The 25,144-nt window shown below is 37.8% G+C and overlaps 1 protein-coding gene across 1 annotated transcript in view; it reads left to right on the forward strand.

The window, feature by feature from the left end:
- Window positions 1–25,144, forward strand: part of LOC136265708 (uncharacterized) — an 83,173-nt gene that overhangs the window by 42,335 nt on the left and 15,694 nt on the right. The window contains exons 13-14 of the mRNA XM_066060613.1: window positions 5,395–5,426; window positions 5,516–5,635. Coding sequence (XP_065916685.1) covers window positions 5,395–5,426; window positions 5,516–5,635 — 152 coding nt within the window. The remainder of the gene's footprint in view (window positions 1–5,394; window positions 5,427–5,515; window positions 5,636–25,144) is intronic.

Raw genomic sequence — 25,144 nt, forward strand, 5'->3', positions numbered from 1 at the left:
TGTTTTCACTGCTTGGCTGTTTTGGTATACAGTAATAGATACAGGGTGTATCAGCTCTTTTTATTTACAAGCCTCAAAACTATTAATACTTGTTGTTGGCACCATGCTACTGGCATATGTTCATCCATCATTCTAATTGATGTCCATCTTAATGCCTCCAAATGCATTCTCACACCAACACATCATGAAAACGTTTTTTTTTTTACATTAGCCTTGTTTTTAAAAAAAATCTTAACTTGATTTTATTGCTATAGTTTCACGTAATTTCTGCACTCCTTTACAACTAGTCATTGACAGAACTTCAGGGGCGGATCTAGGATTTATAAAAGGGGGGGGGGGGGGGGGGGCTAACTCAAGGTACTAATCTCTTGGGTAGAGGTGTGCAAAGCATGCTGGAACTAGGGGGGGTCTGGGGGCATGCCCCCCCAGGAAAAGTTTGAAAAATAGATGCTAAAATACTGCAATTTGGAGACATTTCCACATAAAATCCCTAATATTTTCTGCCTGTAGATACTTTATATAATATTATTGCCTTTAGATTATAGGTATGGCTCTCTGAACCATTTTGCTAATGGAAAAGTTTGGGTAGGTACAGACAACCAAGAATAGGTGCATGTTAGAATAATAATGTTGAAAGTGGAAAATTTTGAAATTTGAACAATACAAGATTGAATTTGAGAGCATTTTCAATGGAAATTGTGTACCTGAATTAAGTATTGCCATACATATTAACTACACAAGTAAATGAAGCCCTTTAAACAGACCAATGCATTTCATTGTATGTATAGGTGCAGGCAGATTTGGAAAAATTCCATAACAGAACCAACTACATGTTTCCAATGAATGTTTTATTAGAGTAGTTAGCTGACTGCTCTATTAGAGTATGTCGATCTTGTACACCTCCAATGCTGATCCGGGTCCTTGTTGCATAAACTTTAGCATAAATCCACTGATAATACCTTGGAAAGATGTTTATAAGGTGGTTTTATGAGTATTTGTATTATCAGTGATCATATAATTATGCTAAGACAAAATTTCGTTATAATACTCAGCATATTGATCAAGTAAAGCCTAAATATGAGGGGGGGGGGGGGAGCTTTAGCCCCCAAAGTCCCCCCACCCCCCCCCCCCCCCCTCCCCCCCCTATCCGTTCCTGAACTTCTAGTACTTTCTATGACTTTCTTACTATATAGAACTGTTAAATGATAGCTTTCATATGTATGACGTGGAAACTGATAAGAGTGGTTATGGTCTTTATAGTTAGGGACCCGCTAATTATACTCATTATTTTACCTATTATGCTTTGTTTCACTGCTCAAATTTTTGCCTATTATGCTTAAATTAATGATCAACATTTACCCATTATGCTAATTATGCTCGATATTTATACCTCAGTTCCCATGTTTTACTAGTAAATTTGCACTTTATGGAATAACATTAAGTTGCTGAAGCACAGACTCCAAATCCTTGCTTGTCACAATGCATGTCACAGAAAAGATCAATATACTCTAATAGAACAGTCAGCTGCCTGATTATTCTCTGAGTGTTTTATTAGAGTATATTGATCTTTTTCTATGATATGAATTTTAATAAGCAAGCATTTATGGCAATGCACAAATTTTCTGCCTATTATGCTCAATGCTTTCAGGTACCTATTATGCTCATTATTATGCCAGCATAATCGGCGGGTCCCTATTCATAGTTTAGATTTAGAGTCCCATGGCCTAAATCCATACATATTATGCACCTTTTTCAAGGAATTTGTTCACTTTTGATTTTAAATTACTGGAGTATTATGTCTTCACAAACATTTAGTTCATATTTTATCAACACTATAATTTACCTTGCAATTGGTAAATAAGGTTAACAGACAAGGAAGCTTGGGGTATGGTTGGTATATCAAACCCGGTTATAAAATTTGGAGCTCACAATTGATAGTACTCAACACCAATGCAGTAGTCATGTGATCTCTACACATTGTGGAAAGGTGAATCCTGTCGCAACGAAAAACTGCTTCAGCTGCAAAAATGTCAAATCACCCCTCACTTGCCCTCAGCCCTGCTGCACCCTAGCACTCCCAGCCATGTTTGCACACCTGTTATAAATTAGATTGTTTCATGTTTGGGTGACCCAAGACATGGCACATTTCAGCTGCTTGATATCACTAAGTACTGCCGGGCTACAGCTTACAGTAACTAACTTCCTCACTAGAGCAGATGTGAGTGTATTTAGCACCTAGTGTCTGGCAATGTCCTGGGCTGCCACATCTAACCCCAACTTATGCTTAGCTTTATGCATGGAATGTAGTAGAAGCACCGAGCAGACATAGGATGTTAACTCTGCATTAAATGCTCTTGTTTATTTCAAACCAGAAATGGTTAGCCTATCTGCTTACCAGTTATCAACATGTGATGAATTATAGGCATAAGTAAAATTTCATTTGTAACTTTTGAAAAGTGCTCATAATTTTGTAGCAACAGACTTCATCTATTCTTAGCATAAAATTGAACATTTGTGTATTATGTATTATATTATAGGCTTTTCATACCTATTTTAATAATACAAAAAAGGCAGTTAAAGACATGTATAAATTATGACTTCTCAGCCCTCCGACTTCTTGGGCTGTGCAAAATAGCTACATGAAGGATAAAAACCTAGTTAATTAATTAAAAGATATTGCAATGAAAATAAGAGAAATTTTGAAAAGGTGGGTGAATTTATTTACAGTACATCAAATTTTGTTATGAACAGTGCCCAAAATTTGGATTCTTATGCATGTAGTTATACCAAGGCTGCTTGGTACAGTATACATATTTGCTGATAGATGCACCCTAAGCTCTCAGCAAATCCTTTGCAGCCATAGTATCATACACTACAATAGTAGTGTATAGTAGGGACCACAAAGGAGTAGGCGTGACCCATGAAATAACATTAGCCAAAAACCAGCTTCAATTTTCCCTGACGACAATGAGGTAGTATTGGTTAAGTAAAACTAAGCACAAAAAAGCTTTCAGATCGACTTGAAACATTTTCAAAAAGTTGCTTCGAAATTTAAATATATCATACAGTATGATAGTTACTGCATAGTAGAAACCACAAAGGAGTAGGCATGGCCAATGAAATAACATCACCCAGAAACCAGCCTCAATTTTCCCTGACGACAATGAGGTAGTATTGGTTAGGTAAAACTAAGCTCAAACAAGCATTCAGATTGACCCAAGACATTTTCAACAAGTTGCTACGAATTTTAAAAAAATATTTATAATGGAATTTTCTAGTGACTGACTGACTGACTGACTGATTGCCTGACTGATTCCTTCAGACAACCGTATCGCGATAACGGGTAAGGCTACGGGCTTGATTTTTTCACTGTACGATGTCGCTTCAGTCCGAAAGGTGCCTTTTGGCATACCGTAGTATGTACAGTGCATTCTTCATGGACTTACCAGTGTCCTCCTTTGTGTCCCACTCATCTTTGCTGACAGCAAAAAGTGTCAATTTGGCAGTAGTACGTGATTGGCTTCCCTTTGTATTAACGGAAATCGTCTGCATATTTCATAGTGGCTATTTTGATTGCAGAGGTGCTTTTTGAACGGTTCTTGATTCTTACTGCTGTGTGTAACAGGTTGAACATAGCCAACAAGAAAGTGTAATGGATACTTTACTTTTCAGACAAGAATTGGTAGCTGGGGAGTGCAGCACCGTTTCTTTCTTTCGGTATGCATGGATTGCAGAGGTGCTTTTCGAACAGTTGTTGATTCATAGTGGATTGAACATAGCTGACAACGAAGCATAATGGATACTGTACTTTAGGGTCCATAACACATCAATAATAATTACTGAAACAAGCTGGAGTAGTGCACGATATTAAATCACAGTAAAACAATAAGATGACTACACAACTTTTAGCAGTTATCAAATAAATATAATTGGCTTTATAATAAAAGCTACAGAATGCAGTTATTTTATACCTGGTCCAGTACCAAGATATGGTTTGTTATATGGTAGAGTGTAGTTTGTGCCCATATGCCTTGTTTTCATAGGCTCTTATAGGCCTGAGTCAAATATGTTCGAAATTTTGCTCAGAATGCTTTCAGGAATAGCCCAAAATTTTTGTCTACGTATTATGTTCTTCAGTGCTTGCATTATGTTCCTAGGTTAGCAGCATTTCCTTGGAACATTAATCAGTGAATGCTCTATTAGAGTATTTCACTGCAAAGTGACTGCTCTATTAGATCTAAGGAGCTATGTACTATGCTCTGTTGCAGTTTGCAGCTTCCAATGACTGTTCTGTTAGGGTATTTTATGGAATTAAGTTCTATAGTTTGAAATATCCACCTAATATGCTAGCATTATGCTGGCATAGCACTCCAGCGTATTGTGATTTTTATTATGTTGGCATATTTGCCACAGGCCTACTTATAATATTAGGAAAATAAGTTACTATATTATTGCTAAATTTTTGTCAATGCATCTTATTCCACAGGCTCAGTGATTGACATGTGGTGCACAAAAATACACATCAGTGCATTACCAAACAAATGTTTTATGATACAGTAATTTTTAAAAACCATAGTATTTTATTTAATAGCTGATCAAAACTTTGTGACTACACTCAGCTAAAAAAATACACAATGACTGTAAATAAGGGTAACAGACAAGGAAGCCTCAGGTACAATTGGTATTGAATCCCAGTTAATAGAACTGTATCCCACAATTGTCAATAGTCAACACCATTTCAGCAATTTTACGCAATCTTTACTTGTGGCAGAAGAGGCGTTATTTGGAATTGTTCATGCTGAATTCAGTCATAAAGACTGAAGCTGATGGCAAGGTAATGGTCTGTGTGTGCTAATTTTGGTAATGAGAAGTTTAATAGAAAGTAGTGGTACATAGAGTAAGCTTAATAACATCAAACAACATTCAGACATTGAGTTGTGGCATTACCATATGGCCAGGGAGTAATGGGGTTGGGTGGGATTAAAGTTAAAAGGTTTGTGGAATAAACTGTACAACAGCTGTATATGTGACTGGATCACATTTTACATACTAGCAAGCAAAATGATGTAGCACGTAACTCCTTATACTGATTAACTTGCTGGTAATGTCAAAATGCAACCAATTACTGTAGCCATGCTAATGGAAAATTTCATGCAATTATATGTCATGATCAAAAAGTTATGCACTTCAAATTTCAAACAATGGTCAATTTTTTTGTGTGAAAAAGGTACTGTTTTGCAAATCCAGTCACATAGCTATACAGTCTATTATGTACATATGTACACTATTAATCTTTGAAATTAGCTTAAGAAGTTGATATACCATACCAGACATTGTAGTGTGTTCACATCAATGAGTATTTGATCTATGAATTATCACAACATGTTTTTGTAGATGGGCCACAAAACAGAACATGTTCATCTGAGGTGAGGCAGTTCCTCATGTATTCTACTGCATGTAGCTGTGTATTGAAATGCAAAATCAGTTAACGTAACCTACTATTTGCCTCCTGTAGTTTTATCCATTTGGGTTGAATCATAATGACTCCACTATACCACACTTATCTCAACGTGACTACAGCTCCCCACCTGTTATTCTAGCAGAAACGTGTGATCTAGCCAACAGGACAGTTTATGTGAGTTCTTATCTGACAGTAGGTGGGCGATACTGGTATTTTCTACTTGCGATTATTGCACTGAGGTGATCATGCAATAATTGCGAGTATTGTCATGTCCACTATTAGATTCTATGTGTCATAAATAAGAGATATGTAATGGCAGCACAAGTTGCTGTCAGACCTTCAGTGCTTCTACATGTAGGTACAGCTCTCTAATGTTTGTGTCAGTGCAAAGCACTAATAACACAATTATGCAGAAAATGCAATAGTATTGCACAGTGTTGTGGTATTTTCAAAAAAGTTGCGGTACTCAGTACTGCACATCATAATATTGCATACAGATGATAATATTTAATATTTCACAACCTTAATTAACCGATGTATTTAACCCTTCAAATTCCATAAACATTTTAGGCTTTGGAAAATCCAAATTTATTTATGCATGCATACAGTGACTTGGTTCTAATAATGAGTTATTGTTGCAGATGAAATGAAAGCTTGTTTATACAATATATTTATACGTGAACAGTTTTACACAATGCTAAAGACTACTTTTTAAAATAATCCAACAACTGAATGTGTTACAGTATAATACTCTCAATAGCAGCTTGACGTACTATATTGAAATATGTCAAGCAATTAGCCAACAGAATTAGTATTACACTTGTTTGTCAAGGTCCCTTGACAAAAATCTGTAATACTAATTTGTTTGGCTAAAATAGTGTGGTGTGTTTTAATTAGAAGAAATGTTCCATTTGACAACTAGTGTTACCATAGTGATAAATTCCCCCATGGCATAGCAAAAATATAGTTGCTGAGCGATGGTTGCTAGGTAATCATTGCTAAGGTAAACGTCATTTTAAGACCATAAAAATGGTTGCTAGGCAATGGTTGTTAAGTGTGATTGGTCTTTTGTAGTAATTTTTTGAAACTCTGTTGCCTATAACAGTTGTGTCTGATTAATTTGCAATAGGATGGATGGTTGTGGCGTACGGGATTAATAGTTGTCGCATTGTAAACAGGAAGGAAATAATGCTTGGTTTTGCCTCACACTATTTTACTCCTTCCTGTTTACAATACTCGCACTATTAATCCCGAATACCACAGCCATCCAACCCATTACATGTACTAATACTGTATTATGAAACAATAAACTGCATGTGAATATCTTCACTGACCTCCAATGTTATGCTCTGCCATTGTTTGCATGATCATACATATGATTTATTAAGACTCAGAGTATAGTGAGTCACGCAGCCAAGAAACTGCAAAGCACACACCCAACTAAAAGATGCGTGGCCACTACTGTGAGTTACTTATGTGTAGGGTCGGTTTTGCAATATTAGTCCTTGATTATGCAACATCTCTCAATAGATTTGTATTGTGTTACATGATTTCAAACTTTTTAGGAGTCGTCATCATCATCATCATTGTCTTGCAACCTCGCTAAAATAAAAAATAGGCTTATTTACACGTATTTCACTTTATTTTTCTACCTTATGTTATACCTACTGTCATGTTATACCAGTCAACATAGTCATGTTTGTGCAGTCCATCTATTATCTAATTCTAGTTGCCCATCTGCGTATTTTCTTCAATCAAACCTCTAATCCATACAATAACTTTTAAAGACATAACATGGATACAAACTCTAACGTCTGACAAACAAGTTATGAAAGCATGCAGAGCCTTAAGTTCCCTAGGCATGGCGTTTTAAGCAGAAATCTTTCAGACTCCATTTAGTGCCATGCCCTATGCGAGCATTTATAATCGTCAGATGTCTTATAAACAAGGTGTGAAGAGTGTTTATGATCACCAGATGGCTGATAAACAAGGTGTGAAGAACAAAGTCACTGGGGAAGGTGTTTTTAAACATAATCTTCAATTTCTCTATTTTAATTGGTAATTAATAGATTAACCACAGAGGTAAAGTAAATCCAAAAGGCAAAAAAACTGTAGGGGTTACCACCTCTATGTAGTGTGCTCCATGGAGCTGCTTGTGCTGTGGCTTTCATTTATCATTATGCACGTACCTGCCATGGAACAACAAAATTTTGTAATGGAATGTCATTTGCCAGTGACTGTGTATATTATGAGTTGGGGTTGTTCCACACAACTTGCACAATTCAAATTTCATGATAAGATGACCACAAAATCCGTGAAATTTCTTGCCATATGGTAAACATACAACAGTGCTATTACAGCATGTAACACAATTTTAATCAACATCAAGACATTACTAAAAATAGTTAAACAGTCATGATTTCTTGGATGTCGATCTGCATAACAACACAAGACCTATATTAGAACAAGAAGGCACTGAACCTTGCCTTAAATTAAACACACATGTAACTAACCTGGAACATTGGTCACAGACACTTGCTTGGTTATCTGATGACACAATTGCCCTACAAAAATCAATAAGTGGGCATTAAATACAATATGCCTATAATGCTGGATACTGGAAAATATCTCGATAAACACGACATGTAAATGACAGGGAGGTAACATCATAACAGTACCCCTGATACAGAAATGATACACAACTATATTCCTTATTATTATTATTAGTATTACTGTGCAGGAATCAATGACAGATTATAATGCACAGGTGTTATACGCATATAAGTATCTAAGTTAATACAAAAATTTAGTACACATATAGACCGACCTGGAAATTCACTACACCCTTGATGTCACTACTGTTGATCCATGTACAGTTGAGAACTACTGTATAAAAAGAACACACAAGATAAATACAATTCCTCTGTATGTAAACTGACCTGAAATTCATGACTTCCTACCTGGTCCCAAGCTGTGTATATACCATGACCACATCCATTGCAACTGCTACTGTAATTGCATACTATGACTGTATTACCTGTAAAAACTGACAGATGGGCATTAAATATACAAAACACTTAAAATCTGTCACTTTTTACACAATGGCACATTTGAGGATTTACAAATTGGCCCAGCAGTGACCTTATTGCAGTGTCCTGATTATAGACAGGATTCACTATACAGAAATATAGTTACGTATTTTGACCAGTATGCAGTGTGAATGAGTATTTGTTTGTACAAGCATCATATACATTAGCTTACTTCTTCCACCTACAGTTCTAGGACTTCTATTGGCACTAGAGTGACAATACTGAAAGTTGTTTGGTCTGTAAGAGTACACCTTGTCAACAATCCATCCATGAGATAATTCCAAGCTGGATAATACTGGTATTTGCTGCCACTCAAGTTGGCATCATCAGAAGTTTTCAGCTTGGACTCAGTGAATTTGCACTAGTCAGTGCAAATGTCTAACAACCTGAATCGCATACATGCGGTTAATCAGTATGAGGCGATGTGGCACTTTACTAGCATCATCTTTCTTCACTCCTCCTTTCATTACTAAACCTCTACTCCTTGTTTCGCTACTGAACCTCCACTCCTCTTTTTGTTATTGAACCTCCACGACCAAGAGGTAGGTAACGAGCTAAAGACTATGAAATTACAAAGATGACTGCCCATATTTCATCTTTCAGAAATATGACTGCCCATATTTCATCTTTCAAGACAAATTTCAGCTAAATGTCTCCATAAAATTCAGTAATCTCAAAATTAGTAAATCCGTAAATTTTAGACTTAGTAAACCTGTAAATTTTAGACTCTTCATTACATTTCCTGATCATGAAATTTCATCTTTCAAACTGCAAAATTTTCAGGCAATATTTCATCTTTCAGAAATTATTTCAGAGATGATCTATGAAATTTCAGGTCATTACTTACCCCTTGTCCACAACAAGCTGAGTACATCAGTATTCTTGACTCTTTAATATCCATTCGACTTCTTCAAGCAGTATACGTATTTTAGCTTCAGATTAAAGTACGCTTCACCACTCCATTGAAAATATTTATCATTCGTACTTCCCTCTCAAGACGTGGACTGCCATCAATATAAATTGTGTATCACATGTGTTCATTTGAGGTGTTACAGGGAATTTCCAAAAGATTTCCCCTAAATAGATCATGTGATCATTGTCAGTTGGGTTGAACTTGTTCTTAGTCATGGCTCTACAATGTGGTACGCGTACTTTATATTTTAGCATAACCTGTCAAGAATTGCGCGCTGCTGAAGTTTTTTGTGTTTGTGTGCTGCTGAAGAAATGTTTAATTATTACACAGATTATAGACACTCCTATGCTATTATTCGTACTTTCCTCTCAAGCCATTGACTGCCATCAATTATTATAAACTGCGTATCATGTGTGTTCACTTTTCACTTGAGGTTTAACTGTACAGGGACTTTCCAAGAGATTTCCCCTAAATAGGTCACATGATAATCATCAGTCAGGTGGAACTTATTTATTTCCATTAATGTGCCATTGAGCTTGTATTGTGGCTTTCATTAATCATTATACACATACCACAAATTTTTAACAGATTGCTGGAATGTGGTTCGTGGTTTTCTGGTGACTGTTGCATTGTAGCTTTCAACTTTTGTAACGGATTACTTGAATGTGACTCGTGGTTTCCCAGTGACTGTGCATATGAGTTGGGGTTGTTCCACACAGCTTGCACTATATATGGATGTCTGCATGATGACACAAGATTAAGTGAGACCAGTAAAAGAACAAGCAGGCACTAAACTTAACCTAAAATTAAACACACATGTAACTAACCTGGAACATCGGTCACAACACCAAAAACACTTACTTGGATATCTGATGACACAATCTAGTAGGCACTGAATTAAAAAGAGAATGTGCAAAAAATCAATAATCCAGGCTGGTAGATTCTCATGGTTTAACTACGGAGTGACATGTGTAATAAATGGGCACAGAACAGAATGTAACTACAACACAAGCAAGACACACGATAGTGTGTCGTGCGGCCCAAGAAGCCGGCGCGCCACACCGTGAGTATATTTACAGGAAGAAGGTAAACGCGATTTTCACACCTTTGTAGCTCCGTGATTCCTTATCCGATTGAAACCAAAGTTGCTACAGAAGTGCCGGATAGGTAGGGGAGACCACATTCCAAATTGGAAGAAAATCGCTCGATCCATTTCCGAGATACGATCGGCCAAAGTTTGGGGACTTTTTCTTCGTTTTTTTTTCTTCTACTTCTTTTCGCACACTTTGAAAAATCCACCATAAAACACGAATTCGTGCTTCAATCGGGCTGAAATTTGCACACTTAAAGGGCTCATTAAGGCGAATCTCAGTACCAAGTTTGGTAGGAATCCGATGAACATTCACCGAATTATGACCGATTATTTGCGTAAAATAAGGTCGAAGGTCTGTCACGCCCACAGGGTACACCGCTTGAAGGAATGAGCTGAAAATTGCTATGTAGATGGAGTAACTATCGTAGGAGTGCCTTTTTTGGTTTGATAAGAATCTAGTTAAAGGCCATCGAAATATGACACAAAACCCAACCTGTGTCACAATTACGCGATCGATTTTTATGAATAAAAAAACTATTAGTTTTCACGCCTACTAGGCAAACCTCTTAGAACAGTGAGCTGAAAAGCGGTGTGTAGCTGGAATAATCATCATAGAAAGTCCTTGCAGTAGTACAGAAGAATCGGATTACAAACCACTATCAAGCAATGGAATAACCTCCCTAATCACATCATCGATACAGAGTCACTAGAACAGTTTAATAATTGTATTTTTGGACTAGATTTGTTGTAATTAACCCCCTTTTTGTTTTGAGGGTCCCCCCCCCTCCTGGATGTAACCAGCACTGAGTGCTGTCTTTCCAGTATCTAATCATAATCATAATCATAATCACTGAGTTATGATTCCAAAGCCAACTACGTGTAACATATGCGAGATCAAGATACTCTAATAGAACAGTCGCCCTAATAGAGCATTCAGCTAATTTATTTACTCCATTATAGAATTGTATTACATTGTAAGTTATTCTGTAGGGAGTTCAGCTGCAAACAGTTAATCTTATAGACAGTTCAGCAAGAAGCAAGTCACCCTATAGATAGTTCTGCTACAGATATATCGCTTTAGTGATTCAGAAGAATCAGAACATTACATGTCACACTGAAGAGAGTTCAGCTATAAACAAGTCATGCACCCTGTAGAGAGTTTGGCTACACTCTCTAGAGAGTTCAGCTACAAACAAGTCACTGTGGAGAGAGTTCAGCTACAAAGAAACTACCCTGTAGAGAGTTCATCTATACAAACAAGTTAACCTATAGAGACCAGCAGCAAACAAGTAACCCTGTAGAGATTTCAGCTACAGACAAGTCACTCTGTAGAGAATTTTGCTACAAACAAGTCACAGTGCAGAGAGTTCAGCAACCAAAAAACCACCTGTAAAGAGTTCAGCTATACAAACAAGTTACTCTGTAGAGAGAACAGCTAGACACAAGAGAGCTCAGTTAGAAGAAGTTGCCCTGTAGAGATCTCAGCTGCAAAGAAACCCTGTAGAGAGATCAACTACAAACAAATCACCCTGCAGAGTGTTCAGCTATAAACAAATCACCCTGTAGAAAGTTCAGGTACATACAAATCACACTATATAGAGTTCAGCTCCAAAAAAAAATCACTCTGTAGTGAGTTCAGCTACAAAGAAACCATCCTGTAGAGAGTTCAGCTACAAACAAGTTACCCTACAGTGAAATCAGTTTGAAACAAGAGATTTCAGCTACAAACAAATCGACTTGTAGAGAGTTCAGCTATGAACAGATCACCCTGTAGAGAGTTCAGCTATACAAGTCACCCTGTAGAGAGATCACCTAGAAGAAGTCACCGTCTACAGAGATCAGCTAGGAGCAAGTCACCTTGTAGAGAGTTCAGTAACAAAGAAACAATCCTGTAAAGAGTTCAGCTACAAACCAATCACACTGTAGAGAGTTCAGCTACAAATAAATCAACCTGTAGAGAGATCAGCTAGAAACTAGACACAATATAGGGAATTCGGTTACAAGCAAATCACTCTGTAAAGAGATCAACTACAAACAAATCACCTTGCAGTGAGTTCAGCTACAAACAAATTACCCTGTAGAGAGATCAGTTACAAACAAAACACCGTGTAGAGACTTCAGCAACAAACAAATCAACCTGTAGAGATTTCAGTTACAAACAAATCACCCACTGTAGAGAGATCAGCTACAACCAAATCACCCTGTAGAGAGATCAGCTACAAACAAATCTACCTGTAGAGAGATCAGCTATATATAGACACTCGACACAATATAGGGAATTCGGTTACAAGCAAATCACCCTGTAGAGAGTTCAGCTACAAACACATCACTATGTAGAGAGATCTGTTACAAACAAATCACTTTGCAGTGAGTTCAGCTACAAACAAATTACCCTGTAGAGAGATCAGCTACAAACAAAACACCTTGTAGAGACTTCAGCTACAAACAAATCAACCTGTAGAGATTTCAGTTATAAACAAATCACCCACTGTAGAGAGAGAAGCTACAACCTAAATCACCCTGTAGAGAGTTAAGCTACAAACAAATTGCCCTGTAGAGAAATCAGCTACAAACAAATCACCTTGTAGAGAGTTCACTTACAAAAAATCTACCCGTAGAGATATCAGTTACAAAAAAATCACCCCCTGTAGAGAGATCAGATCACCCTGTAGAGAGTTCAGCTACAAACAAATCACCCTGTAGAAAGTTCAGGTATAAAAAAAATCACCCTATAGATAGTTTTGATACAAACAAATTACCCTGTAGAGTGTTCAGCAAGATAACAGTCACCCTGCTGAGACATCAGGTTACCCTATAGAGAGGTCAGCTAAAAGAAATCACCTTGTAGAGAGTTCAGCAACAAAGGACCCACTCTGTAGAGAGTTCAACTAGAAACTAGCTACCCTATACAGAGATCAGCTATATGTAGAAACAAGTCATCCTGTAGAGAATTCAGCTACAAACATATCATCCTGTAGAGATTTCAGCTACAAACAGATCATCATCCTGTAGATAGTTCAGCTATAGATACAAGTCACCCTGTAGTAGGAGAAGTCACCTTGTAGAGAGATCAGCTAGAAACAAGTCACCTTGTAGAGACCAGCTACAAAGAAACCATCCTGTAGAGAGTTCAGCCACAAACAAATCACCCAGAGAGTTCAGCTATGAACAGATCACCCTGTAGAGAGTTCAGCTATATAAGTCACCCTGTAGAGAGATCAGCTAGAAGCAAGTCACCTTATAGAGAGTTCAGCTACAAAGAAACCATCCTGTAGAGAGTTCAGCTACAAACAAATCATCCTGCATAGAGTTCAGCTGCAAATAAATTACCCTGTAGGGAGTTCAGCTACAAACAAATCACCCTGTAGAGTGTTCAGCTAGATAAAAGTCACCCTACAGAGAGATCAGGTCACCCTATAGAGAGATCAGCTAGAAGAAGTGATCTTGTAGAGAGTTCAGCTACAAAGAACCCACTCTGTAGAGAGTTCAGCTAGAAATAAGTTACCCTATAGAGAGATCAGCTAGAAACAAGCCACCCTGTAGAGATTTCCATTACAAACAGATCATCCTGTAGATAGTTCAGCTAGATACAAGTCACCTTGTAGAGAAATCAGCTAGAGGAAGTCATCTTGTAGAGAGCCAGCTAGAAACAAATCACCTTGTAGAGAGTTCAGTGACAAAGAAACTATCCTGTAGAGAGTTCTTCTACAAACAAATCGCCCTGTAGAGAGTTCAGATGCAAACAAATCACCCTGTAGAGAGTGCAGCTACAAACAAATCAACCTGTAGAGAGTTTAGCTACATTTCAAGTCCCTTAGTAGAAAGATCAGCTGCGAACAAGTTATCCAGTAGGGATTAATAGACATGTAATGAATATATTTATATAATTACTGATAAAATCAAAAACTGTTGAAGTATTAAAAATCTGCTCTGTCTTTTTATTCTTCCTGTGGTAAAGAAATAGGATAGGTTAAAAAAGCCCCAAAGCCAGCCTATGGCCAGCTTTAGAGTATACAAATACAAAAAGAAGTGATATCTAATCAAAAACAGCCAAGCTGTAAAAAAAGGTGCGGCCCCTAAAAAGGCCAAGGTGAAAAAAGATGTGAAATCCAAGGTGGCGGCCAAGAAATGGCTGTGATGGTAGGTTAATGGTAAAAATTTTAATAATGACAATTCAGGTGAATTTTTGTGCCGTTTGGTCAATTGGCACAAAATTCACCTGAATTGTCGTTATTAAAATTTTTACCATTAACCTACCATCACAGCCATTTCTTGGCTGCCACCTTGGATTTCACATCTTTTTTCACCTTGGCCTTTTTAGGGGCCGCACCTTTTTTTACAGCTTGGCTGTTTTTGATTAGATATTCTTTTCTGCAAGAACTTTTTAACACCTAGTAAGGGCACTACCAGCTCACCTACAAGAATATTTCAAGAGATACAATCTAATCCAAAACAGCCAAGCTGTAAAAAAAGTGTGCGGCCCTCAGAAAGGCCATGGTGAAAAAAGATGTGAAATCCAAGGTGGCGGCCAAGAAATGGCTGTGATGGTAGGTTAATGGTAAAAATTTTAATAACGACAATTCAGGTGAATTTTTGTGCCGCTTCACAAAATTTACCTAAATTGTCATTATTAAAATTTTTACCATTAACCTACCATCACAGCCATTTCTTGGCCGCCACCTTGGATTTCACATCTTTTTTCACCATGGCCTTTCTGAGGGCCGCACACTTTTTTTACAGCTTGGCTGTTTTGGATTAGATTTCATTTCTTTTTGTATTTGTATACCCCAAAGCCGGCCTATGGCCAGCTTTGGGACTTTTTTAACCTATGTTTTTTTCTTTACTACAGGAAGAAGAATAGATGAAGTAGATGTACTTTAAATATTTTATCAGTAAATGTACAAATTATATATACTGTATAATACATATGTGACCGGATTTGCGAAAAGGGGTCCAATTTGCCAACTTTGACAATTGATAACTTCAGATTGGAAAGAGCTATTGCCTTGATATTTGGGCAGTGGTGAGCACCACTATAGCTGAATACATGGTGAAATGTTCAGGTTAATATGTTACTTGAACACTGAGTTATGGTCTCCAACATTTACGGAATTGGATGTGTGTGGAAGACCCCTTTTCGCAAATCCGGTCACATATATTGATTACAGAAATCTCCATGGTGGTTTCTTTGTAACTGAACACTCTACAAGGTGACTTCTTCTAATTGCTCTCTATACAGGGTGAATTGTTTGTAGCTGAACGATCTACAAGGTAACTTCTTCTAGCTGATCTCTCTACAGGGTGATGTGTTTGTAGCTGAATTTTGTATAGGTGATTTGTTTGCAGCTGAGCTCTTTACAGAATGGTTTCTTTGTAGCTGAACTCTCTAAAAGGTAACTTCTTCTAACTGATCTTTCTACAGGGCAATTTGTTTCTGGCAGAATTTTCTACAGGGTGATTTCTTTGCAGCTGAACTCTCTACATGGTGGTTTCTTTGTAGCTGAACTCTCTACATGGTAATTTCTTCTAGCTGATCTCTCTACAGGGAGATTTGTTTGTAGCTGAACTATCTACAAGGTAACTTCTTATAGCTGATCTCTACAGGGTGATTTGTTTGTAGCTGAACTATCTACAAGGTAACTTCTTATAGCTGATCTCTACAGGGTGATTTGTTCGTAGTTGAATTCTGTACAGGTGATTTGTTTGCAGCTGAGCTCTTTACAAAATGGTTTCTTTGTAGCTGAACTTTCTCCAAGGTAACTTCTTCTAACTGATCTTTCTACAGGGTGATTTGTTTGTAGCTGAACTATCTACAAGGTAATTTCTTCTAGCTGATCTCTCTTCAGGGCGATTTGTTTGTAGCTGAATTCTGTACAAGTGATTTGTTTGCAGCTGAGCTTTTTACAGAATAGTTTCTTTGTAGCTGAACTCTCTACAGGGTGATTTGTTTGTAGCTGAAATCCCTACAAGGTAACTTCTTCTAGCTGATCTCTCTACAGGGTGATTTGTTTGTAGCTGAACTCTCTACAGGTGATTTGTTTGTAGCTGAACTCTACAAGGTGATACTTCTAGGTGATCTCTCTACAGGATTCCTTGTTTCTAACTGAACTCTCAACAGGGTGATCTGTTCATAGCTGAACTTTCTACTGGGTGATTTGTTTGCAGCTGAACTCTCTAAATGGTGGTTTCTTTGTAGCTGAACTCTCTACAATGTGACTTCTTCTAGCTGAACTCTCTACAAGGTGACTTGTTTCTAGCTGATCTCTCTACAGGGTGACTTGTTTCTAGCTGAACTCTCTACAGGTGATTTGTTTGTAGCTGAACTCTCTACATGGTGGTTTCGTTGTAGCTGAACTCTCTACAAGGTAACTTCTTCTAGCTGATCTTTTTCACTGCATATTTGTTTGTAGCTGAGTTCTCTACAGGGTGATTTGTTTGCAGCTGAACTCTCTACATGGGAGTTTCATTGTAGCTGAACTCTCTACAATGTGACTTCTTCTAGCTGAACTCTCTACAGGGTGACTTGTTTCTAGCTGAACTCTCTACAGGTGATTTGTTTGCAGCTGAACTCTCTACATGGTGGTTTCTTTGTAGCTGAACTCTCTACAAGGTAACTTCTTCTAGCCGATCTTTCTACAAGGTGATTGAGTTTTTTGCAGCTGAACTCTTTACATGGTGGTTGCTTTGTAGCTGAACTCTCTAAAAGGTGACTTCTTCTAGTTGAACTCTCTACAGGATGATTTGTTTGCAGCTGGATTCTCTACGTGGTAGTTTCTTTGTAGCTGAACTCTCTACAATGTGACTTCTTCTAGCTGAACTCTCTACAGGGTGACTTGTTTTTAGCTGATCTCTCTACAGGGTGACTTGTTTCTAGCTGAACTCTCTACAGGTGATTTGTTTGCAGCTGAACTCTCTACATGGTGGTTTCTTTGTAGCTGAACTCTCTACAAGGTAACTTCTTCTAGCTGATCTTTCTACAGGGTGATTTGTTTGTAGCTGAATTCTCTACAGGGTGATTTATTTGCAGCTTAACTCTCTACAATGTGACTTCTTCTAGCTGAACTCTCTACAGAGTGATTGATTTTTTTGCAGCTGAACTCTCTACATGGTGGTTTCTTTGTAACTTAACTCTCTACAGGGTGATTTGTTTGTAGCTGAACTCTCTACAGGGTGATCTGTTCATAGCTGAACTCCCTATAAGGTAACTTCTTCTAGCTAATCTTTCTACAGGGCGATTTGTTTGTAGCTGAGTTCTCTACAGGGTGATTTGTTTGCAGCTGAACTCTACATGGTAGCTTCTTTGTAGCTCTACAATGTTACTTCTTCTAGCTGAACTCTCTACAAGGTGACTTGTTTCTAGCTGATCTCTCTACAGGGTGACTTGTTTCTAGCTGAACTCTCTACAGGTGATTTGTTTGCAGCTGAACTCTCTACATGATTGTTTCTTTGTAGCTGAACTCTCTACAAGGTAATTTCTTCTAGCTGATCTCTCTACAGGCCGATTTGTTTGTAGCTGAACTCTCTACATGATGGTTTCTTTGTAGCTGAACTCTCTACAAGGTGATTTCTTCTATAGCTGATCTTTCTACAGGGTGATTTGTTTGTAGTTAAACTCTCTACACGATAGATTCTTTGTAGCTGAACTCTCTACAAGGTGATTTCTTCTATAGCTGATCTTTCTACAGGGTGATTTGTTTGTACCTGAACTCTCTACATGATGGTTTCTTTGTAGCTGAACTCTCTACAAGGTGATTTCTTCTATAGCTGATCTTTCTACAGGGTGATTTGTTTGTAGTTAAACTCTCTACACGATAGATTCTTTGTAGCTGAACTCTCTACAAGGTGATTTCTTCTATAGCTGATCTTTCTACAGGGTGATTTGTTTGTACCTGAACTATCTACATGATGGTTTCTTTGTAGCTGAACTCTCTACAAGGTAACTTCTTCTAGCTGATCTCTCTACAGGACAATTTGTTTGTACCTGAACTCTCACATGATTGTTTCTTTGAAGCTGAACTCTCTACGAGGTGATTTCTTCTAGCTGATCTTTCTACAGGGTGATTTGTTTGTAGCAGAACTCTCTACAAGGAAACTTCTTCTAGCTGATCTCTCTACAGGGAGATTTGTTCGTAGCTGAACTCTCTATACATGATTTGTTTGCGGCTGAATTCTCTACATGATGGTTTCTTTGTAGCTGAACTCTCTACAAGGTAACTTCTTCTAGCTGATCTCTTTACAAGGTGAATTGTTTGTAGCAGAACGATCTACAAGGTAACTTCTTCTTACTTATCTCTCTACAGGGTGATTTGTTTGTAGCTGAACTTTTTACAAGGAAACCTCTTTTAACTGAGCTCTGTACAGGGTGAATTGTTTGTAGCTGAACTATCTACAAGGTAACTTCTTCTAGCTGATCTCTCTACAGGATGATTTGTTTGTAGCTGAACTATCTACAAGGTAACTTCTTCTAGCTGATCTCTCTACAGGGTGATTTGTTTGTAGCTGAATTCTGTATAGGTGATTTGTTTGCAGCTGAGCTCTTTACAGAATGGTTTCTTTGTAGCTGAACTCTCTACAAGGTAACTTCTTCTAGCTGATATATCTACAGGGTCACTAGTTTGTAGCTGAATTCTCTACATGGTGGTTTCTTTGTAACTGAAGTATCTACAAGGTGACATCTTCTAGCTGATCTTTCAACAGGGTGATTTGATTGTATCTGAACTCTCTACAAGAAATCTTCTTCTAACTGATGTTTTAACAGGGTGAATTGTTTGTAGCTGAACTCTCTACAGGGTGATTTGTTTGTAGCTGATCTCTATACAGGTTACTTATTTCTAACTGATCTCTTGAATTCTGTTCAGGGTGACTGCTCTATTAGGATGACTGCTCTATTAGAGTATCTCGATCTCGCACTTGCCACACCAAGTTGGATTTCGTATTATAACTCCGTGGCTTTAAGTCTGATTCTTCTACACCATTGAAGAGCCTTTCTAAGATGATAACTCCATCTGTACAGCGATTTTGAAAGCATTACCCCAAGCGGTTTACCTGGTAGGCGTGGCAAGCATAATAATAATAATAATAATAAAATAAAAATATTAAAAATTAGCTAATCTCGATTGCGTAATTGTTACACACTGTTGATTTTTTCGCTGTATCTTCCTGGTTTTTAGCTTGATTTCTTTCAAACCACAAAAGGTTTGAGGTTCAATAGTTAACCTATTCACCCACCGATTTTCAGCTTCTTCCCATACGCGGTTTACCCTGTAGGCGTGACAATATATTGGTGTTATTTTTCGTGCATAATCGCTCATAACTCTTTGTCTGTTTATGGTATTCCAGCCAAAGTTGGTACCGAGATGCGCCTTTATACCCCCCTTCTGTGTGCCAAATTTCAAGGCAATCGGATAACGCGTTCGAGTTTTATAGCAGTTTTTGTAAGTGTGCGACAAGAAAAAGAAAAATAAGAAGAAGAAGAAGAAGAAGAAAAAAAAAACGAAGAAACTCAGCCAATTTTTGAAGTCGCATATCTCGGGAACGCGCGAAGCGATTTCGCTCAAATTTGGAATGTAGAGTGCTGCAGTTGGGGGGCATGTCCACAGCAAAAATCGTCTTGTTTCATCAAGGAAGCACAGAGCTATGGAGGTGCGAAAATTGCGTTTTCTTTCTTCCTGTCAATATACTCACGGGTGTTACGCGCCGGCTTCTTGGGCCGCACGACACACTACCGTGTGTCTTGATATTAATTTGTTTACATCAAGTACAATGCAATATGTGGTGTATGTGTGTGAACATGTGCATATAGTATTTGCACATTTTGTGTGTGTCTTGTGCTTGTATATGATGTAAGCATGTGTTTTTATGTAGTGAAGTAAAAATAATAGTATGATGTATGTGATCTCTTTCATAACCCTCGGCAAAGCATCTTGCTCTACGAGTGGCAAGCCAAGTCGATAAGTTATCTTCAGGACACTACAACCACTATGGCAGTGGCCATAGCAGGTATTATTCATTGATCAGTACAGAATGATTGATATACTCTAATAGAACAATCAGGCAATAAAGTACTCTAATAAAACAGTCACTGAACAATATAGCTGAATATTTGCATCTCTGTCTGAAAACACTCCCAGATCCCAGATGCAATCTCAGAGTTGCTACATATTTCAAGATGGTTGGATTCCCCAAGATCACCTAGAAAAGCATATTTTGTAAATAAGTGTTTTGCACACAACCCTGACTGTAGCCATTACTTGCAGTTGGCCTGACCAGTAAATTGTATAGTAATTTCCACTGGCCCTTATCCTAATAAAACTTAACAGCTACTATAGGATTGTATGTTATATGCTCACCACTTATCAGCAGATTTGTGTTTGGTTGCAACACCTCTTTAAGGCAGAATTCATCATACACCCCCATGGCTTGAACGTTGAGTCTGTAAATTATGTAACTGATAAAAATTTATGATGTCTGCCCAAAAACACCTTTGCTGTAAAAAAAAAGCATGTCCAAGAAACTACAAGTATCTGTAACCCCATATAAAAGCAGCTCAGCTGTAGAAAAAGACTCCATGAAATTATCTGGTAACTGAAAGAGCTGATACCTGGAACGGCCAAGAATCAATGTTACTACAACTGACTATGATTACCAAAGATATACCAAGTCCACGCAAGAATACCTTGGCTGTAAAACAGGCAAATAAAAGTAACTGGCAACCAAAACAGGTGATATCTGAAGTGGAAAAGAATAAAAGTTAAGTTGATACAACTAACGTGTTGGTAACTTGCAACATTGAATCGTAATCATTCAACTGTGTTCTATACATTCACCCTTGCTTAATCCTAAATTAATTCTTTGTAACTCTAATTGGCTGGTAATTTGGCTGCCTTTTTCAATAGTCAGTGTAAAGAAAAACAGGTGGCCAAATTACTGGCCAATTAGAGTTACAAAGAATTAATTTAGGATGTAGCAAAAGTGAATGTACAGAACACAGTTGAATGATTAAGATTCAATGTTGCAAGTTACCAACTCGTTAGTTGTATCAACTTAACTCCTTGCCGCTTCAGATATTGACTGTTTTGGTTGCCAGTTACTTTTATCTGCCTGTTTTACAGCCAAGGTATTCTTGCATGGACTTGGTATATCTTTGGTAATCATAGTAACGTTGATTCTTGGCCGCTCCAGATATCATCTCTTTCAGTTACCATTTAATTTCATGGAGTCTTTTTCTACAGCTGAACTGTTTTTATATGGGGTTACCGATACTTGCAGTTTCTTGGATACGCCTTTTTTACAGCAAAGGTGTTTTTGGGGGATTGTATAACCATGCATGGGTTTAGCTATACACATAAGCATCAAAATGGTTTTAATTTGCTTTGTAGCACCATCAAGTAGAAAAATAAGGAACAAAATCTGTGATTTTGTATAACAATTGCAGGTAACTGTTGAACATCTTCTATTTCTCTGCGTGATTCTATGAAGAACAAGTATACTAAAAAAACTGGAATTTTCAACTAGAGTAGGGACCATAGCACATCAATATAATTATAGTACTGAAACAAGCTGGAGTAGTGCACAATATTAAATCACAGTAAAACAATAAGAAGTGTTATATCCCTATTGTGCTCAGGGACATAACACTTCTTATTGTTTTACTGTGATTTAATATTGTGCACTACCAGTGTTGGCCGTAACACGCTACTTTGTAGTGCGTTACGTAATATTATTACTTAATGCAGTAATGAGGCAATATAATGCGCTACATTTCCAAAGCTAGTAATATCTAACGTATAGTTACTTTTACATAAGTAATGCATTATTAAAGTAGCACATTACTACTCATTACTGTAATATTATTACCTAACAAAGTACGTATCTTTATACATTGTGTATTATGTAATATAACATATTACTAGTTATTTTTAAACTGAAGTAATATCAAGACACACGGTAGTGTGTCGTGCGGCTCAAGAAGCCGGCGCGCCACACCGTGAGTATATTGACAGGAAGAACGAAAACGTCATTTTCACACCTTTGTATCTCGGTGATCACTTATCTGATTGGAACCAAATTTGCTACACAGTTGCCCGCCAGCCAAGGGAGTCTACATTCCAAATTTGCAGGAAATCGCTCCAGCCATTTCCGAGATACGAGCTGCCAAAGTTTAGTTTTTTTTTCTTCGTTTTTTTTTTCTTCTTCTTCGTCTTTTCGCACACTTGCAAAAATTGCTATAACAAGCAAACGCGTACTCCGATCCCCTTGAAATTTGGCACACAGAAAGGGAGTCCAAAGGCGAATCCTAGCATCAAATTTGGTACAAATCCGATGAATGGTTCAGGAGTTATGACCGATTATTCGCGTAAAACAAGATCGATTTGTTGTCACGCCTACAGGGTAAACCGCTTCATGGAATGAGTTGAAAATTGCTATGTAGATGGAGTAACCATCGTAGGAGTGCCTTTTGGTGGTTTGAAAGGAATCGAGATAAAGACCATGGAGATATGATACAAAACCCAACCTGTGTCACAATTACGCGATCGATTTTTATGAATAATAAAGTATTAGTTTTCACGCCTACTAGGCAAACCGCTTAGAGCAATGAGCTGAAAATCGGTGTATAGCTGGAATAATCTTCATAGAAAGTCCTTGCAGTAGTACAGAAGAATCGGATTACAAACCACTGAGTTATGATTCGAAAGCCAACTCCGTGTAGCAAATGCGAGATCGAGATACTCTAATAGAACAGTCACCCTAATAGAGCATTCGGCTAATTTATTTACTCCATTATAGAATTTTATTACATCACAAGTTATTCTGTAGGGAGTTCAGTTGCAAACAGTTAATCTTATAGACAGTTCAGCAAGAAGACAGTCACCATGTGGAGAGTTAAGCAAATATACCACTATAGAGATTCAGAACATTACAAGTCACACTGAAGAAAGTTCAGCTATAAACAAGTCATGCACTGTGTAGAGAATTCAGCTACAATTAAGTCACTCTCTAGAGAATTCAGTTACACAGAATTCTGCTACACACAAGTCACTGTGGAGAGAGTTCAGCTACAAACAAATTACCCTTTAGAGTGATCAGCTACAAACAAAACACTTTGCAGGGTGTTCAACTGCAACAAATCAATTACCTTTAGAGCGATCAGCAATGAACAAATCAACACAAATCTACCTGTAGAGAGATCAGCTAGAAACAAACCACCCTGAAGAGAGTTCAGCTACAAAAAATCACCCTGTAGAGACATCAGCTAGAAACTAGACACAATGTAAGGAGTTCAGCTACAAGCAATCACCCTGTAGAGAGTTCAGCTAAAACAAATCAACCTGCAGAGAGATCAGCTACAAACAAATCACCTTATAGAGAGTTCAGCTACAAACAGATTACCTGTAGAGAGATCGGCTACAAACAAATCAACCTGCAGAGAGATCAGCTATATACACACAAATCAACTTGTAGAGAGATCAGCTACAAACAAATCACCCTGTAGAGAGATCAGCTAGAAACTACACACAATGTAAGGAGTTCAGCTACAAACAAATCACCCTGTAGAGAGATCAGCTACAAACTAGACACAAAGTAAGGAGTTCAGCTACAAGCAAATTACCCTGTAGAGAGTTCATCTACAAACAAATCAACCTGTAGAGCAATCAGCTAGAAACAAATTACCCTGAAGAGAGGTCAGCTACAAAAAATCACCCTGTAGAGAGATCAGCTAGAAACAAATCACCCTGAAGAGAGATCAGCTACAAAAAAATCACCCTGTAGAGAGATCAGCTACAAACAAATTGCCCTGTAGAGAGATCGGCTACAAACAAATCAACCTGCAGAGAGATCAGCTACACACAAATCAACTTGTAGAGAGTTCAGCTACAAACAAATCAACCTGTAGAGCAATCAGCTAGAAACAAATTACCCTGAAGAGAGTTCATCTACAAAAAATCACCCTGTAGAGAGATCAGCTAGAAACAAATCACCCTGAAGAGAGGTCAGCTACAAAAAAATCACCCTGTAGAGAGATCAGCTACAAACAAATTGCCCTGTAGAGAGATCGGCTACAAACAAATCAGCCTGTAGAGAGTTCAGCTAAAACAAATCAACCTGCAGAGAGATCAACTACAAACAAATCACCTTATAGAGAGTTCAGCTACAAACAGATTACCTGTAGAGAGATCGGCTACAAACAAATCAACCTGCAGAGAGATCAGCTATATACACACAAATCAACTTGTAGAGAGATCAGCTACAAACAAATCACCCTGTAGAGAGATCAGCTAGAAACTACACACAATGTAAGGAGTTCAGCTACAAACAAATCACCCTGTAGAGAGATCAGCTACAAACTAGACACAAAGTAAGGAGTTCAGCTACAAGCAAATTACCCTGTAGAGAGTTCATCTACAAACAAATCAACCTGTAGAGCAATCAGCTAGAAACAAATTACCCTGAAGAGAGGTCAGCTACAAAAAATCACCCTGTAGAGAGATCAGCTAGAAACAAATCACCCTGAAGAGAGGTCAGCTACAAAAAAATCACCCTGTAGAGAGATCAGCTACAAACAAATTGCCCTGTAGAGAGATCGGCTA

Source organism: Dysidea avara, chromosome 1, assembly GCF_963678975.1.
Source record: "Dysidea avara chromosome 1, odDysAvar1.4, whole genome shotgun sequence".
NCBI classification, from domain to species: Eukaryota; Metazoa; Porifera; class Demospongiae; order Dictyoceratida; family Dysideidae; genus Dysidea; species Dysidea avara.